The sequence below is a fragment of the Pagrus pagrus genome, assembly GCF_965226575.1.
Source record: "Pagrus pagrus genome assembly, chromosome: 6".
Taxonomy (NCBI): domain Eukaryota; kingdom Metazoa; phylum Chordata; class Actinopteri; order Spariformes; family Sparidae; genus Pagrus; species Pagrus pagrus.
Genome location: NC_140190.1, coordinates 6,628,715 through 6,647,307, shown reverse-complemented (window position 1 = coordinate 6,647,307; position 18,593 = coordinate 6,628,715). Strand labels below are relative to the sequence as shown.

At 42.6% G+C, this 18,593-nt stretch overlaps 2 protein-coding genes across 6 annotated transcripts in view; one reads left to right on the top strand and one right to left on the bottom strand.

The window, feature by feature from the left end:
• gabra5 (gamma-aminobutyric acid type A receptor subunit alpha5) overlaps positions 1-789 on the bottom strand; it is a 30,241-nt gene extending 29,452 nt beyond the window's left edge. The window contains exon 1 of one of the 2 annotated variants that reach the window (XM_084355470.1): positions 698-789. The gene's annotated coding sequence lies outside the window, so the exon portion shown is untranslated. The remainder of the gene's footprint in view (positions 1-697) is intronic. The other variant, XM_084355469.1, reaches the window with a different exon arrangement.
• Positions 1-18,593, top strand: part of gabrb3 (gamma-aminobutyric acid type A receptor subunit beta3) — a 42,918-nt gene that overhangs the window by 16,903 nt on the left and 7,422 nt on the right. For 2 of the 4 annotated variants that reach the window (XM_084355466.1, XM_084355464.1), the window contains exons 1-7: positions 772-863; positions 939-1,030; positions 1,148-1,215; positions 12,726-12,946; positions 14,055-14,137; positions 15,076-15,213; positions 16,551-16,703. In XM_084355466.1, the coding sequence (XP_084211592.1) occupies positions 784-863; positions 939-1,030; positions 1,148-1,215; positions 12,726-12,946; positions 14,055-14,137; positions 15,076-15,213; positions 16,551-16,703 (835 nt within the window). In that variant the 5' untranslated portion in view covers positions 772-783. Of the gene's footprint in view, positions 1-771; positions 864-938; positions 1,031-1,147; positions 1,216-12,725; positions 12,947-14,054; positions 14,138-15,075; positions 15,214-16,550; positions 16,704-18,593 lie in introns of those variants that run through there. The other 2 variants (XM_084355465.1, XM_084355467.1) reach the window with 1 other exon arrangement.

The window sequence follows — 18,593 nt, the reverse complement described above, 5'->3', positions numbered from 1 at the left end:
TTCTTCATTTACGGGCCAAAACCCAATGTTGATAATGCATCATCATTAGCGTGCTCAACCGGGTCTTACGTTTGGACCAGAGCCGAGCCGAGGTGATAAAAAACCCTGGGTCTACTGCAGAGTTTACACGTTCCCATTGCACAAAAAAGCCTGATCTTAGCGGGTTTGAGTGGGATTTCTGACCAGGGACCTGAACTACTCACAGATGTAATGTAATATAAAGTAATGTAACTGTGCATGACAGACAACCAGAGGCTGCTTGAGTGCACATCTGTTAGGTGTGTTTGTGGCACACACACACACACACACACACACACACACACTGTTGGAGCCTGATGCTTTCAGAGCCATCCTCTCTTCCGCCACTGCATGTCCACATAAATGAACTCCTGCCCTGTCTGAGGACAAGTGTATCAGGTGGACATCCAGGACTCATACTGTAAAACTCAGCAGTGAGGCTGTGGCTCTGTGAGGGTTTGTTTTCAAACCTGGGGGGACAATCAACGGACAGCGGACCTGTGGAAGTGCGATGACGGATATCTGACAGTGAGCTAACCCGGCGGAGGAGAAGCTGGACCCCGCCGCCCGGAGGAGGAGGATGGAGGTGAGGAGCAGCCCGTGCGAGGCTCCGCTGCCGTGTGAACACACAAGTCACCGCGCCTCCGCCTTCATAGACACCATGTGGAGGAAGTCTCACCTGATTTAACGAGCCCCGCCGCGGCGTCTCCGTTCAGTCGTCAAAGTCGAGCGCCGGACTCGTGAACGCACCAGCACGCAGAGGGGATGCGGGGAGCCCGGGGAGCAGGGCTCGTTGATACCCTGTCACTGCCGCTGGTCGTGGCCGTGATGTGCTGCGCCCAGAGGTGAGCGGTCCCGGCAAAGTGATGGCGTCCGTCCTCCGCAAAGTGTCCTCATCCTTGTTGTCTTGTGTCTTTCAGCGTCAACGAGCCGGGGAACATGTCGTACGTGAAGGAGACGGTGGATAAACTGTTGAAGGGCTATGACATCCGTCTCCGTCCGGACTTTGGAGGTATGTTCTGCAACCGTTATCTTTTAAATTCGGTGTGTTTCACTCTAAAGCGTCCCCCCAAATGTTTCTTGTGTTAGTTTTGGTCCATGTTTAACTTTATTGTGTGTGTTTTTTAAGGTGCCCCGGTGGCTGTTGGCATGAGTATAGACGTGGCGAGCATAGACATGGTGTCAGAAGTCAATATGGTGAGTGCTGTTTAAATCCTCTGTCATTGTTTTTGAGTCATTTGTGGTGAAAGTGGACTGTTATTTTATATTTATGTATTTTTTTATTTGCCATTAAAGGAGCACTATGTAGTTAATGAGGTAATAGCCTAATACAAACTCAGAAATGTTTATTTTTTCCATCACTGAATAAACAAGCTGTTGTCAGAGGAAAATATGGTCCCCAGAACACTGATTGAAGCTAGAGAGGTGGCAGGGTCCGCCACATATAAACAAAGTAAATCAAATCAAGCTCCTGAGGTTTTTTTTCCCTGGAAGAAACCTCAGGAAGAGCCACAGAGGAGGGATCCCTCTCCCAGGACGGACAGACGTACAGTAGATGTCACATGTACCGAACAGAGCAACAAAATCACAGTATACAATTTGTGCAAAAGTAAAAACAATATTAAATTGTGTTGTCCTTTAAGTCAGTTTGTTTATTCAGTCATAAAAACAAAGAGAGTTTGTTTATTTAGTTTGTTTATGCATAATAAAAGAATCAGTCAGTGAAGATTACAATTTATTCCCTAAATCTACATACTGCACCTTTAATTCATGAAAAGTGTCGCCTAGTACTAAAAGGTTCATAACAATCACTCATTGATAAACTGTTATAAGTTGAAATCACTTTATTACTTTACTAATCATTTACTAATGCTTTATAAACCAGTTATACTCTATTATTAAGAAGAAGGATAGGGTTGCCAGATTATAAAAAAAAAATCCCCTTAGCTGGTATTTGCCCAATTTGGAGAAATCTTATTTTGTAAATGTTGGTGATAAATTAATAAATCATAGGTTTCTCACAATAAACCATCCAGACAGCAGCTGTGAATGTATGTGAATAAGTTGTTAATAAAAGCCTTTAGCTCCAACTAACTTGGCAACCCTGAACTGTCTCTTATCAGTAGCCTCTAAGTGATGTGTTAATTATTGGTAAATGACTTATTGACCATAAATAAAGCCGTTAGTACCGACCTATAACGACTGCTGCCTCGTCCAAAAGTGAGAATCAAATCGGGTATCGAAATGAATCTTCACAACCTGGCAACCAATTCATAATACGTCCAAACACTTTATAAAAAGTTGAGTTATCGAAAAGTGGTTTCAAATCTAGAACAACATTGTCAACAAAGAATAATCTGTACAACATCCTGAACAGCTCCAGTCCAGTTTGTAAACAGAAAGCGGTTTATGGAGGCTCGGCTGTAATGCCGAGAGTGGTTTGGTCATCTGCTGTATCAGATTATGGCTCGTTGTGTGGTTTTACATCCTGGTTCACCGGCTGGGTGACTGCAGCAGATGCCCTAATGGTCCTGTTAGAAGATGAGGTCAGTAAGTTCTGCTGCCGTGTCGTCTCCTCTCAGATATAAAAAAAACAAAAACAAGCCAGCCCTTCAGATGTGTGTGTGTGTGTGTGTGTCAGTGTGCATGTATGTGTGTGTGTGCTGGGGGTTGGCACACCACGGGCTCTACGGTTTAATGCCTGTATGCCATCTATCATTGGTCTGAAGTGCTGACAGAGCTCGGTGCCCTGCCACATGCTACCAAGAGGAAGTAGCCGCTGACATGCTGTCCTGACAAGTATGTGTGATGAAATGTACCCTCGGTGCATCTTAATGCATCTCTACACAGCAGCAGAGCGAGGGCGCTTTCGTGAGAACCACAGAGACGCCAAACACTCACTTCCACTGACATCATTTGTAATTGGATAAATTAAGTTTGTCATGTTAAATAGTGCGATAATAAGCAGAAAACACAGAACATGTTTATTTACTTGAAGTAGAAAGATCAGTTTGTTTTGTTGAGATCCTCCATGAATATTAAGATAATTTTTGGTACAATTAATTTGCATTTTTAAGTTGAGTAAGTTGGTAAAATAAATGAACACAGCACAGGTTTCCAAACTGTGCTCACCTCCCCGGGGTGCACCCAAGAGTTGAAGGGGGATGCGGATGGAGCAACATGGATATCATGATCTCCAATGTCAGTTGTAAATAAACGTCCATAAATCTGTTTTAAAAAGGAATAAAAAATCTCCTTTTAACTGCAGAACTTGCCTGAGAATCATCACATTTTTAAGTTTCAACATTATCAAAGTAACCCAGTGATAGCTGTCTGTACAACAATGAGCACTCAGCAAACAGGAACTGATAACAGCTAATTCAGCATACTCGATGGTACCAATTAGGCAATTAGTGGGGGCTGTTGGAGGAGAGTTTTCTTAATATTGTCTAAAGGCTTCGCAGTGTTAGACTTGGAAAACCTCTGGAATACACCCACTGGCCAGCTTCACTGTTCTTACGCTGGTCATTAATAATTCACCGACCCTAATAATCGATGCAGCTTTTATTGTGAAAGCACAAATTTAGTCTTTTCCATTCAGACTTTTTAATATTTTTTAATATAAGCCTTTGAATCCAAGTAAATAGAGACGTGCGTATAATTTGTTTCAATCTCGCCAGCTTTGAAAATCTATAATCCGTTAAATAAGCCTCAGCACTTAATGGACCAAACCTAATTTCCCTGGAAGAAACCACACCCGCTTTTAACTTGAGAGTTGCCGTCTGCATAGCTCTGCTTTATGAAAGCATTTTCAGTGGCTATCAGATCAGACTGTCTGTGTTAATGGTTCGAGGCATGCAGATGGGACAGAGGGAAAATTCATCTCCTTCTTCCCTGCTGGAGGAATCGAACACATCCAGAAATCGCACACTACCACTGGCCCTAGAGAACGCGCTAAAGATGATTCACACATGATACAGATGACAGGACTGCATCCTGTCCACGAGGCATTATGTGGAGCGTACAGTGTGGACCTCCTGTGGGCCTGAACAACCTGACTCTGCCTCCATTCTGTCTGAGCTGTAATCCAGTTTCCTGTCCAGAGGGCTCAGACGTTTGTAGCTTCTTCTCACATTTTGTTTACTGGAGCATCTCAAGGCTTCGACTGAACCAGCGTGTTTGGGAGGAATCCCTCATGTGAAAACAAAGAAACTTCACATGCATCACATTTATCCCTCATTTCCAAATACTTAAGTCATTTCATTCTGAAAAAGAAAATAAGCAAAACATTCATATTTTAAGCTTTTAAGATACTTTAAGAGGCACATGGAAGTGGGACCAAAATGTAGTTTGACAATTACCATGACGCCATCACACTTAATCAAAAAGGGACCCAAACACAATACACTCAGAGGCAGACAGGTGACAGAACAACAATGCAACTACAGCTGTAGTCCATAAAAGTCCAAAAACAAAGGGCAGGTGAGAAAGGCTAGCGACAAGCAGAACTTAACTAAGTGCAAACCAAAAAACAAAGAACAAACCAGTGTAACACGAGGACTCAGGCAGTAAAAGCAGATAAAACACGACAGGGAGACAGGACCGGGGAACAGACGAGAGACACGGGAACAGAACAGGACTGACGTGGGGAAACAGACGAACTGACAAAGAGAGACTGAAACACGCAAGGGAGGAACGACTGAAGAGACACAGGTGAAACTAACAGGGCAAGCAGAAAGGTGGGAAGAAACACAAAAACAGCTCAAAGTAAGTAAAACATGACATGCGAGGATAAATCTACCAAAAATAAAACAGGAAATCACTTAACCAAAAAACCCAAACCATGGCAGAAGCTCTTGAAATACTTGAAGATGATGTCCTCATTCCCTCTGGGTTACTTCACCTGTAGCAGCTCCAGCTTCAGTCATCAGAAATGATGTTTCTTAAGTGTTAAAGTGTACCCTCACAAAGCCAGACTTTATCTTACAAGCTCAGTTTTCATAACATTCAAGTCTAATGAGAACCTCCTGAGCCTACACATTTCTGACCAGTCAACTCAGTTAATGCTTCAAAAACCATTCAAAACATGGTCATCTTGTAAATGAGGCGCACATTCGTTTATGGAGTTATTACACTATCATCATGCTTTTTGTTTTTTGCTCGCGATGAATAGTTGGTGGCGAAAAATGTGACGTATCCAGACCCAGCTGCCGTGCCACTGTAGCTTGAACTCTGAAGCAAACACAAATGACAGTGTGGTGAGTGGCGTGTCCAGTGTCCACTCAGATCACTGAAGGCTTCGTAGTGATGTCTGACTGAAGATGAGAACTGTCACTCATCTGTTGTACCGCTCGATTGGAAAGACATCTGTCCTGTGCGATGGCCGAGGCCTCGCGGTAGCACACTGTGAGAGGTCACAGCTTTGGGCAGACGTTGAGAAACTAAACCGTCAGCCTCACTGAGATGCCTCCTGCCCACGTTGCTGATTGGTTGCTTTGCCAGGTATATATCTGTGTGTATGTGCAGACATGCAGGGTCATGTGTGTGTTATTCTTAGCAGTAACTTTTAATCTGTTAACAGGATCAGAGCCTACATTTAGTAAATCAGCGCCGGTGCTCAGTTTAGAGTTGTGCTTTAAGAGGAGTGGGAAACAGATGAGATCTGCAGTGCAGTGCACGTCCTGTCTCTTTTCATACACTTCAACAGGCTCCTGTTAGTCGTGCAACTCTCTCCACACGTGGTCCAGAGGAGCAGGAAACTTGTGTCTCCACGACTCCTCTGCAGTCCAGTCCCACTCTTCACCGCCCGCCGTGATTATTGAGTGTTGATCGATGTTTCCTGGATCGCAGCCATTACTCCCCTGCTCTTATTTTGAAATGTGACATTATTTCAGGCTGCTTCTGTGTCAGTGAAACAAGTCAAAATGTAGAGATGTGTCCACTGGGCTGATGTTCACCTGTGACTGTGGTGTGTGCTGCAGTGTCTCGTCCTCTGACACAGTCGGGGTGTGAAGTGGTGGAAAGAGGAGCAGAGAGGAGAGAAGTTGGCTCAAGATCAAGTTCATCTCACTGACTTTTTAGCTGGATGCTTTTTCGATGTGATACACAGCTCTGTTCCAAATACGTCCCAGTGAACCAGATTATTCTTTACTTGGGTGAAGTTTTCTCCCGTTGGGTGTGACTTTATCAAAAGTAGTTTAAAAGCAGAACCAAAGACTTTTTGGTGATTACCAGAACAACAGCTTGACGCTCAGTAACTGGTTTGTTTCTGCAGCTTTCCGTAGAAGTGAACATGAAGTTCAACCTGTCGAACCATTAAATGTGATTTGTGATTTTCTTAAAAACCTTTATTTTACCAGGAATGTTCCTGTTGAGATTCAGAATCTCTTTTACAAGAGCCGAGACAGCAGCATAACACGTTTCACATAAAAGAGCAAACAACAGATTTAAAACAAACATCATTAAATATCACATAAAGAAACAAGCAAATAACATCAAAACAAAGAGTTTTCTCAACATTACTTGAAAGTGAGTTGTTTCCATGTTGTTTACTGAATGCTAAGCTAAGCTAACCAGCTGCTGGCTGTAGTCTACAGGACAGATGTGACAGCTGTATCACCACCAGATGAGATTTCTTGTCACTCACCTGCCGACATACAGTCTGCACAATATGATACATCTGCAATGAACAAATATCGTCCAATCTGTCAGACTGTCGGGTTTGTTGATCGAGCTCTATCGTCGATATAGTTTTTGTTTGTTTACTCGCTGAGTTTTAATGAGCTCATTGACTTTGTGTGCAGAACTGCAGCAGCTGTAAAGCAGCTCATTACAGATTTTTATGTATTTTTAATTTGAAAATACATTATTTTGTAGGATATTATATTTATATGACTAATAATTACGGTGGCCTTGAGGGTCAAAACACAACATTTCACAAAACCCGATGACACATCATGATGTTCTGTTTTGTGAAATGTTTTTGCGTTTTCTGAAATGTTATGTTTTTTTCGAATTATTGCATTTTAACAAAATATTGTTGGTTTTACTAAATGTTGTGTTTTGAGCCTCAGTGCCATCGCAAATAATGAAGCCGTTTAATGCAAACCAAACGAAGACTTTCAACAGCCATCAAGCCTTTCACTTCTGTTTCTCAGGCCTGGATTTAAAGGTGTTCCCAGTAGTAAAATGAATGTAAAAGACAATGACGAAGGCTCAGTCATAATCCTTATACAGACCAAAGCAGCACTTCTCCTCAGAGAAACGGAGGAGATAAAGGTGTTTTGCGCGTGATTTCAAACAGCCAGAGTCACACAAGGTATTTTGGCCCGTTATAGTGTGTGTGGGCGAGCTGCAGAGCTTGTTGTCTAGGAAATGAGATTATTAATATATTTCTGTCTTTACTCGCTCCTCTCCTTTTATTTTTAGCTTGTAAATTAAGATGGCTCTGTGTCCTTTTTCTATTCTGTTGTTATTTTAAAACTCCAACTCGACCAGACGTTCATGTTACACAACACAAGCGCGCTCTGGGAACAGGATGCAATATGTGTGTGTGTGTTTTATTAGGTCTCACTCCATCAGATGTGAGTCTCACTTCACTTTTTCAAGAAGCACCTGTCCAGGAAACATAAAGCACCTTAAAGTGTAAAGTAGATCCTCCCAGCGGTGTTGTTACACATTTATTCTGCAGGCGCGGTATGAGTCAGCTGGAAGACGGATCCATCATGTGCTAAAACACCCATCCGTTTTGACACTTTAACATTATCCACCTCCTGCCCGGAGGAAGTGTTACCCTTAAAAAACTCATACTACAGATGTTCTCCCCCAGATTTATATCTAAGGGCCTGGTTAATAAGTCAGCCTCTTAATAGCCTCGGGCTCCAGCTACCCACAAAGTGAGGAGAAACTCAGCTAGAAATACTAGTGTAGTCTCTACACAACATGCTGAGTTTTCTTCTGTGCTGGAACAATGCTGCATTTTTTGTTGTTACACAATAGTGGGATGTGACCCTACAGGAATATAAACCCTCTGTGCAGCAGAATCCGTCTGCTCGTCACTCGAACAGGGTGCTTAAAATAAAAATGGGACTTCAAGTGCTTTCATTGAGTCAATACGCCTGAATCAGGCGGAGCTAATTGTGGCTGAAGAACTTTTGATTTATTGCGATCAGCTGCGTTGCAATGTGCGGAAATGCTGACACTGAAGTGAACCCGCAAGCCGTGCAACTCCTGTTTTAATCACGCCATTATATACTCTGCGATGTGATGATGTGTCCCAGACAACTTGGCACTCCAAAGATTCTGACCTCCTGCTAGAATAAGTACAATCGTATCGTCCATCTGTGAATGTATTATTTTGTTACCTTTCGAAGTATAAAAGTGCGGTAAAATAAAATGTATAATGGCGTCTCTTTCCTCACGTGTTGTTCTTCCTCCTCTGTTTGGTTTATATATGAAGGAAGGCTGCACTGTTGAGGCTTCAAACGTGTGCACAGTTGCCAAAGAGACATCAGTTTGTTACAGTCAGCCTCGTTTATTGTTAACTTTTGGCTTTGTGCACGTGGAACCCTTTGAGATCCGAAGCTGGAAAAGCACTTCGTACACTAAATCTAAAATCCTGTTTAGCAGTAACTGTTTCATGTACTGCTCAGTTAAAACATCGAACATTTTCAAGCTGCACCAATCGATATTTTTATTTTAACTGTGGACCAAGAGACGTTGGTGAAGTGAAATTGGTCACTTGTAGCAGTGAACACACTCAGAGTTTTCAACAGTTCGACTCAACAGTTTCCCTCAGCTCTGCAGAGTGCTTTAGCTTCTTTCAGCTCGTTGTTTTGGTTTTAAATCAGGCAAATTAATAACCTGCATTGTGTAAAAAAAATAAATAAATAAATCTGATCATAATAGTGGATTACAAAATACTTGTACTTATTCCAAATTCACAATTTTCAATTTTAGTCTTATCTTGGCTTCAGTTGGTTCATGTTTTAAGTTTCCTCAGTTATTGATATATCAATGTCTTATAATGATCTATGATAGCTATTGGTTTTTATAAATGTATCTGATCATGGACCATATCTACCGAAAAGAACGGTTCATATATAGTTATTGTTAGGACAGCGTCAACCCGACACAAGACCTATAAGATTACAACATGCATCTGCTTAAAACTCTAAATCTGACTGCTGTATTCTGGGATTGTTGTGCTTGAATGATTCTCTAAACTGAACTAAAAGGACAATTTCATCTGAAAAGTTTTCTCTCAGCTCGTCTGAGACCCAGTGTTTGTCACAGAACCAGCGACAGTTCCTGAGGGAATAACTTCTGACTGAACACCCCTCAGTAATCTCACAGAAAAAAGGTTTTCTCTTGAGCCTCCATCCCTTCGCTTCACCAAAATAGCTCACCTGCGACTCTGCTATCGTAAGATAATAGTACAGACAAGTAGTCTGCTGTAAGGTGGTGAAAGGAATGAAATCACTTAATGGAAGGCTTTGTAATATGTCGTGTGGGAGGACGCAGAGAGTGAAATTATCAAACGCATGGTTTGTAAAACATATATAGTACACTTTTAAACTCCACTGGGAACTCTTAGCTGTCTTAAGGAGTGATGAAAAGCCCCCCCCTCCTGCACGGGGCAGGCATCTCTGAGTGCTATTCCTGTATTCCCAGCAGATATCCTGGTGTTAAGTTGACGTAGACGATGTTTGACTGGCACACAGTAACCACGTCTCGAGTATGAAAGTGTGCACTCTGCGAGCCGAAGATGACACGACAGTCTCATCCTCCCACTGGGCCTCATTTACTCACTGGTGCTGAGAACAAAACCTCTCTCAGTCTCATGAGGTCTTACATATCTGACAACAAACAACAGCACCCTTTAGGCTGCCTAAACACAAACCAGAGGAAGGGAGTACATTCATTCTACAGTCTCAAAATTTAAATTAGTTACCATTTATCTCCTCCACAGGATGGTCTTTAAGAGCTTGTGGTTATCAGATACAGACGTTGCCTCGATGGGAAAAATACACTCAAACTCTTGAGACGATTTGCACTAAATTATACAGTGAGCGACTTTCAGTGAAGTCGTCGATATGAACAAATCGTGCGAGTCAAAATCTGTTAGCAGAAGCTTATTGTAATCATAGCATAAGGTTCTGGCGGTGCACCGATGCCACGTTTGCATTAGCGGTTTCATTCATGCTTCACAGTCACCGGCTCATTCACCAGCTGCGTGGCTATCGGCTGACATGTCCGCTCATATTATTGCAGCTAACGCTGACGCTACTCAGCATGACCCTGCTGATACGCTCGTGCCAACGCTGCATGCTAGCCACAGCTACATCCATTGCGCCAATCTCCAGCCTCCTCGTGTGTCATAACTCGTTGGTTTTGTTGATTTAACTAAGATTTTATTTGACAGGTGACAAATTGCAGGAACATCATCATTAAAAAAACATCTCTGGTGTTCCCTCCCTCCAGGAGAATTTGTTCTGGAGGATCCTGGTGGAAAAACACCAACTTACTAATGAGTTTCTTCAAGGGGAGTTGCTTTATTTTTAGTGCAGTGTGATCCTTTGGGGCAACTCCGACAGTTAAGTTACGTCCACTACAAGAGCTTGTTATTGAGGTTGTTATTCCTCGTGTCACTCCAGTCAGTCAGCAGACGTACAGAGTTGCTACTGCTGTGGTGGCGTTATTTTAGATCACACTACCTTGCCTCTGATTGGCCCGTTAAGTAATGGGCATGTGCAATTCTCACCAAAGATTGAACAGAGGCGAGATGTCTCACTCTGTAGCTAAAACAGAGCGTTCAAGACGGTGTGAAACGGGGTGCTGCAGCAGTGCACCATATGAGAAAAAGTATTTTTGTTGAGTGTTTTTTGAAAATTAAAGTATGTAAACCTGTTCTACTAGGACCCCCAAATAAAAGTATGAACCTGAACATTTGCATAATATGACCTCTTTAATACACGTAGCTGTTGTGTATTAGTGTGTATGATGTAGTCATAATCATAAACCCACTTTTTGTGGCAGGCAGCATGTTTCATTGGACAAGTGATGGCAACACTGACCTCCAGCTGCCAGAGGGTGTCTGTAAACCCTCTGCAGGGAACACACTGAGGCCTGGAATAGAGCCCTGTGGGACCCGGCAGGTTACTCGGGGTACTGGGGAGCAGGAGGTTGCACTGTACACCATGCACAGTGAGGCTTGATGATGATAGCTTTGTTTCTAAAATGCACAAAAAAAACAGTCTTTGAGGCAGTCGAGGTGGGATCTGAAGATCTAAAACAGACTAAAATAGTCATGGTCCAGACTTTGAGTGAGAGGGCTGGAAGATGGGCTCCATCTCTGTAGTATATGAGCTGTTGTGTAAAGCTGATTCACCCGGCCGGCCCACACCTCGGCTGCGTGTGGGAGCGAGCGTAATGAGGGCATCATCTTGTGTTTCACAGGGGGTGAAAGAGAACTGGGAGGGCGAAGGCATCTCAAAAAATAAAACAGCCAAGTCTGAAGCCAGGGAAACTTACTGTTTAACATTGATCACTACAGAAACCTACACCTACTCTGACAGCTCGGAAAATAGTCTGTGGCCTCGCTTTTAGAAATGTATTCAGGAGAATCATTAATTCATTCCTTAACGGGCAAAATACTCATAACTAATAAATACAAAAAGGCCAGAGAACGAATGAAAACCCACATAGGAATCAATTTAATATTATATCACACTGTCAGTCAATCACATTGAATTCATTTCAAACACAAAACAAGCCTGCAGCTGCCTCTTTGCACCAGCGTGCTGTGTACAGTGTATAATGAGAGAATCAACAAAAAATAATGCAATTCTTTATTTTATCAAAATGAGGTCAGCAGTTTCCTGAGCCGAGGAACTACACCTTCCTAATAATTAGTTCAGCGTGAAAAACAGAAAAAGTGGTATTGATTTTTATATCCAAAGCAAATCCAGGCATTTTCCAAACACTTTATTACAAATATGTTACAGCACCGGAGGATTGAGACGGAGGCATTTTCAGCACCAGGCCAAGTTTTTTTGTTGTTTATTTCCTGCTTATTTATTTAAGAGAACATTAGTCAGCAGAATAAAGCCAAGTGAGCTAGTAAAGAGCTCCATTAAAGGCCTGGAAAAGCTTTTGTGATTTGATGGATACACTTGTGGAGGCAGCTGCGAACGAACGGCCCCTGAATTATTGAAATGGCCTCGTGTCATTGCATGTATGGCTGGTAGTATGTAATGAAATCTACCTACCGACCTACCTGCCTACCTACCTACTTATCTTCCTTTACATGAGTATATAGAGTGGAGCTGGCGTCCATGCTGTGCCTGCAGTAATTGAAATCTATAGTCTGAGGGCTAACACCAGTCTTGTGCACAGAACAGCTGAGCGAGGTTTCTCGTGGAGACAGGTCTTGAAATATGGTCACCCCGGGCAGACTGATGAGGATCAGAGCTGTTTGACAATTCTATAAATATCACCTTGGTTACAAAAAAAAAATCCATCCTGAGCTCTGGACTGCAGCGCTGAATGTGATTAAGTCTGACTGTGACAGTTTGTGCAACAGATTGCAAACATCTGACGCAGAAATGTATTTATTTATACTGCATCTGCTGTCTATCTATAGCATCACTGCATTACTCATATTTATTGTTGAGTATAACTACATTACGCTGTTTTACTCCCCACAGGACTACACGCTGACAATGTACTTCCAGCAGTATTGGAGAGATAAGAGACTGGCCTACACAGGGATCCCTCTCAACCTGACGCTGGACAACAGAGTAGCGGACCAGCTCTGGGTCCCCGACACCTACTTCCTCAATGACAAGAAGTCCTTTGTTCACGGTGTCACCGTTAAGAACCGCATGATCCGACTACACCCGGACGGCACCGTTCTCTACGGCCTCAGGTGAGCACTGCTGTTGTTCTCAAACAGCAGGCCTTTGTTACCTCGGTGCATGAACTGCTCCACAGTCACTGCAGTGCCGTAGCTTTCATAGCCTTGATATCAGAATAATGTCCAATAATGTCTTTACTTGTGCAGCACCTTTCGAGGAAAGATGCAGACCAAACTTTCAGGCCAAAAACAGAAATAGTGAATGCATGTGAATACAGTATAGCAGGACTCTGTTCTCGTATGGCTGCTGTGGACACTGAAATGTGTTCATGCTCGCCACAGTTCTGGTTAGTATACGAGAATTTGCCGTATATGACTGATATGATCTTCATTCTGATTCCAGTGGAGCATTATGCAAAGAGAAAATGGAGCAACTGCTTGAATACAGATATGAACTTTGATTACGGCTGAAGGCCTTTTTACATGTGTCTCGTATCCTGATAACATCCAGATACGATGCACTTCTATTAACACTTACACTTACTGTATATGCATCTCCATTAGCATGACAGGAAATCAGGATAGGAGTCTCGGCTCTCCTCCGCCTTCACACTCTCCAGTCTGATCCACTTGCGCTGCACTGTGTGCATCTCAGGGCAACGGATGTATTTACACATTTTCAGCCTCTCACACCACCTCCTGTTTGGCAAGCAATCCATCACTAATGCTTATTGGTTTGCATTTAGCCTCGGCTTTTTACGCTATCACACGGCTATCCAATCTGCCCCAAGACGCATGAAGCGGCTGAGTGTTTTATCTGTTTTGCTGAAGCCATTTAAGCCAGAAAACTCTCTCTCGTCTCATCAGCTCATATTGCATAACTTCTCTCGCATGTTTATTTGTAGTGCAGCTCAGAATTGGATTTTCAGTGTTAACGCCGCAGCTCTGAAAAAGGCTGGAAGTGCCATTAGCAGTAATTGACAGTGTCTGACTCTCAAATATACAGTATGAAAATCGTAATTTGATCTATTTGAAATTACCTTTATCTAGTCCCTGCACTCTGACTACAAGGGAGCATATCTCGATGAGTTTGCTATTGTATCTTCCTCTATCTGACATCACTCTTTGCATCATTTAAAACAAGGTCACCCGAGTAATACGCTCCTGTCTTCTGATTCAGAATCACGACGACAGCAGCCTGCATGATGGATCTGAGGAGATACCCGCTGGACGAACAGAACTGCACTCTGGAAATTGAGAGTTGTAAGTTTAAGCCACACATCTCGCGCCCGGTAAAGAAATACGGCGGGCATCTGTACTTTTTCATGCCTTAAAAATATTGAACAGCACCGGGGTTCTCATAAAAATGTTCTCACCCTCCTCATCTCGTGCTGCACACGCTGCTGAATTGCTTTCGCTTTATTAAGCGCTCGTATCTCACTGAGATTGCTTGCTCCACCCCTCTCCGGTAAGAGCCACCGTGACTATCAGACGGTGATCTCCGTAGTGGAGCACGTTAACGATTAGTCTAACTTCATCAGTCTTGATGACATGTTTGGCTATCTGTTATAGATCCCATGCATGTGGCACAAGTCTGCCTGCAGTGACACGCATCCCCATGAAGATTTACATCTCATGCAATCAGCACTTACAGCCGGCCGAGTCTCTATGATTCATGGGACTTACTGCAAATCAACTGTTAGGCCCCTAGATTTCATTTACAGCTGCAATATGTAAGAATTTTAGTTGAGAACATTAAAATTAATTAAAATTATTGACAGAATGTGAATAAATAGCAGTTTTGATGTATTAATGTTTATGTGTTGTTTTGCTGCAGAGATATCTACAGAAGTTAGCATTCTAATCGGCTAGCCCAAGTCTGTTCCGGTCCAAAGCTCCTGTGCTAGCGCCACAAACACCAACACTCCCCTGATCCCCGAGCTCCCAGTCTGAACCGCTAGCTGCATGGCTAATTCAGCTAATTAGCTAAGGCAGCTACTGTTAGCAGCAATTAGCAGTCACTCTGGTGATATGCTGCCACCTGTTTATTTTGAGCATGAATTTGACAGGTGGTCAATTCTTACATATTGCACCTTTTTAAGCAAATAAAAATCTGTTGTCAACTGTAACTCTTCTACAAATTGACATGGCTGCACGTCACACGTCACACCTTGCTCTGTCTCCTGTGTCGCTGTCTGCAGACGGTTACACGACAGATGATATAGAGTTCTACTGGAAAGGAGGAGACACTGCTGTGACCGGGGTGACACGAATCGAGCTCCCTCAGTTCTCCATCGTCGACTACAAACTGGTTTCCAGGAACGTGGTCTTTTCCACAGGTGAGTTCACAGTACTGCTGCTGCAAACATGCTATATAGTTGTTTATACATCAGAATATTTAATCAAAAAAATCAAATCCCCCTGCACCATGTTCAATCCCATGCCCTTAAAGAAAACTTAAAATCTTGGTCCGTCTGTGTCTCTCGTGTCTGTTCCCTGGTCTTCATGGCTTCATTATGTGTCTTCTGTTTTTGTTACCTGCGTTTTGTCTTTTGGGACTTTGACTTGATTATTAAAGCTCACTTTTTTGTTTTTCAAACTGCCTGCCTCTGTGTGTGTTGTTTGTTTTACTGCATGTACACAATAGGCTTTCCTAATTATAGGATGTACTTCATACCATGACCTCCCGCACTCTGACACCAGAGCTGGGAATAATAACAGAGAGGCGATTTCCCCTGTATTTCTTCAAGATTTTGATGAAGTAATCGGAGCTGTGCTTACAGTAAAGTGATGTATTCATGAGGCAGAGTGCCGACAGCATGAATTATTCTCTTATAATACACAAACTGGGTGCCACCAAAACAGTGATTATCCCCACTACTGAATTAATAGCATGTAGGATGGATAGTGTCCAAATATTTCTGAGCAGAAAACACTGAGACGGCTATTAGAGCTCAGATCAGCTGATAAAAAAAAACTCTAAGTTGAGTCTACAGATGCTATTAGCATCTTTTCAGTCAGAAGGTAGGTCTGGCACAGAGTTAGAGAAGAAGTTTGATACCACTCTCATATTTGTATGATACATATGAGGTACAGCTAGCAGCTGATTAGCTTAAATCTAACTTAGATATTAGCTTTGTATATAGACTAGACACAGGGGGACCTAGCTAGCCTTTTTCTGTCCTAAGGTATCAAAATCTGCCTATCAGCAGATCTATTTGTTTATGTTTAAATCATACAAAAACCATAGTTTGATAACGACAGAGTTAGCATTTTCCCCGTTTTCAGCCTTAATGCTAAGCTAGGCTAACTGCTAAGGTTGCTGTAGCTTCATATTTATAGAACCGTGGTGTGTATGGTAACGATCTACTCGTCTAGCCCTCTACATGAAAATGAGTGCGTTTTCAAAGGTGTCAAACTTTTATATATAGGTGTGTGTGTTTTTGTGTGTATACTGAATGAACAGAAGTTTTATATTTTTCTTTTCATCGGTGTGATGCACACAGACAATCTCAAGGCTAAGTTTCATAAGATGATTTGCAATTTGAACCACGCTCGCTTGTTTCTATGGTGATAAAAACAGTTCATGAGGCCATTGCCATAGGAACCAAAACAAAGTGCTCGACATTCCCCTTGTTCCTCTTGAATTAAAAAGCCTCACTGTGTTTTCCTGCAGGTGCCTACCCTCGACTGTCTCTGAGCTTCAAGCTGAAGCGAAACATCGGATACTTCATCCTGCAGACGTACATGCCCTCCATCCTCATCACCATCCTATCCTGGGTGTCGTTCTGGATAAATTATGATGCCTCGGCTGCCAGAGTTGCATTAGGTATGATGTGTCCCGTGCAGGAGATCGACCTCAGCGCTGTAGTTTCACCTTCAGTCAGACGCCTGAAGTGTGTCACAGTTTGGGCCTGCAGAGGGTGAACTGGGAACTGATGGTTAATGTGGCTGTAGGTGGATTAACTGGGAGGGAAAAAAAACATATTTTGTTTGGCTCAGCGTTATGCAACTTTGCACCAAAATTGTACAAAATGTCTGAGACACAAAGCACTTCAAGAGCCGTTTTTTGAGAGGGTAGTCAAACAGTGTTTAAAGAACAAAGAGAATCTGACATGTTCTGTTGAGATGAGCAAAAAGTAAAAAAGCCTCCCGGCATTTATTCATCAAGACAGTCAATCAAACAACACTTCTGGGATCGTCTGCAGTTTTATAACATGACTCCATTGAGCTCATGAGAAGCTTCAGTAGTTTGGTGGTTTAAATTGTTGTAGTCAGAAAATGTTTCGATTGGCGTTTTAACGTTATCAGCCTGTAAACTTCTTGCCCAGTTAACTCTTTTTTTTAAAAAACAAATTCAAAATATTCATTTGCTGAAAAAAACACAAAGTATTATTATCTGCCTACGTTACCCACAATGCAACCACTGTGTGACATCACTGGAGGCAGCTTTATCTTGAGCCACAAAAGGTAGAGAAATTGGTAGAGAAGAGACACATAAACCAGGTTATAGAGGAAATTGTGTGGCAATGAATACACTTTTATACAAACACCATAACAAAAAAAAGATGAACCCTCTAGCCTCTGAAAGATTACTGTGGTACAAGCATTGACTCTCAGAGGAGGCTCATCTTTCCTGCTCCAACTCCTCTTTTCTCTTCAGAACGTGATTTTTGCAAATCTCGTCTTTCCTCAACACCAGCAGTTTGCCTGTACTTCACTATCGTCGTACACCATCTCACTCCTGCAGGCGGTAATGGACAGGTTAACAAAAAAAGAAGTGAGAAATAAAAGAGAGCGATGGCGTGTGAGTGGGCGGTAACGAGGATGTTTTGAATGGATGGCTACACAGAAGAAAATGTGACTTATGTGAGATACTTTTATAACTGATGGGCTCTCTTCACCCCCTCAGAGATGCTGTGCAGTAGTTTTTTTTGGGAGATCATGTTTATGTTTTATTTACTGTGACCCAAGCAGATGATAGGTTGGATGTTGTTGGCCAGCAGACCATAAACAGGATCTGACCCTCCCAGTTTGGATCTATTTGTGTTTCTAAAACTGACTGCTTGTTCCTGTCCTGTGTTAGTCTGGAGTCTCAGAGTAAAAAGATTGTTTCATCGATACTAAATGCACACAAAGCACTACTGATGAAGTCTTCCCACACTTCAGTCATACGTGAAACATTTCATCATGCCTCTGTGTTCATCTTGGTGTGTTTGAGGCTGTAATAGAAGAACTGAACTGGATCTAAGACTCACACTTTCCACCCGCCTCTGGGACTGAAACGAATACGAGGCTCAGCTCACCACAGGAAAACACCCTGCCATCCCTAACTGCATCGATCCCTGCAAGAATATTTCTCCTTAATGGAAATCCCCATTAAAACATCCATGCACACAGAGCGCATGGCTGTGTAAGAAAGAGGATGTTGTTGCAGCGTTCATTTAATCTCAGTTGTATAGTTGTAGTACAGTTTGAGGGCCCTGCTGAGCGGCTGGATGTTGAAAGCACCTGAGCGAGGTCAGAGCCGTTCAGGGTTCACGTCTGCTGTAACACCTCCTCATTGAGAAGACCGCTGTCTGAGACACGGTGGGATCGATGCAGTTAGAAAGCATTTACACTCACTGTACTATCCAAATTCAATCACCGTCTATGTGGTGATTCACTATAGGTTTCCATTCACTCTGCCATTACAGTGGAATGAGTATCCTGAGGAAGT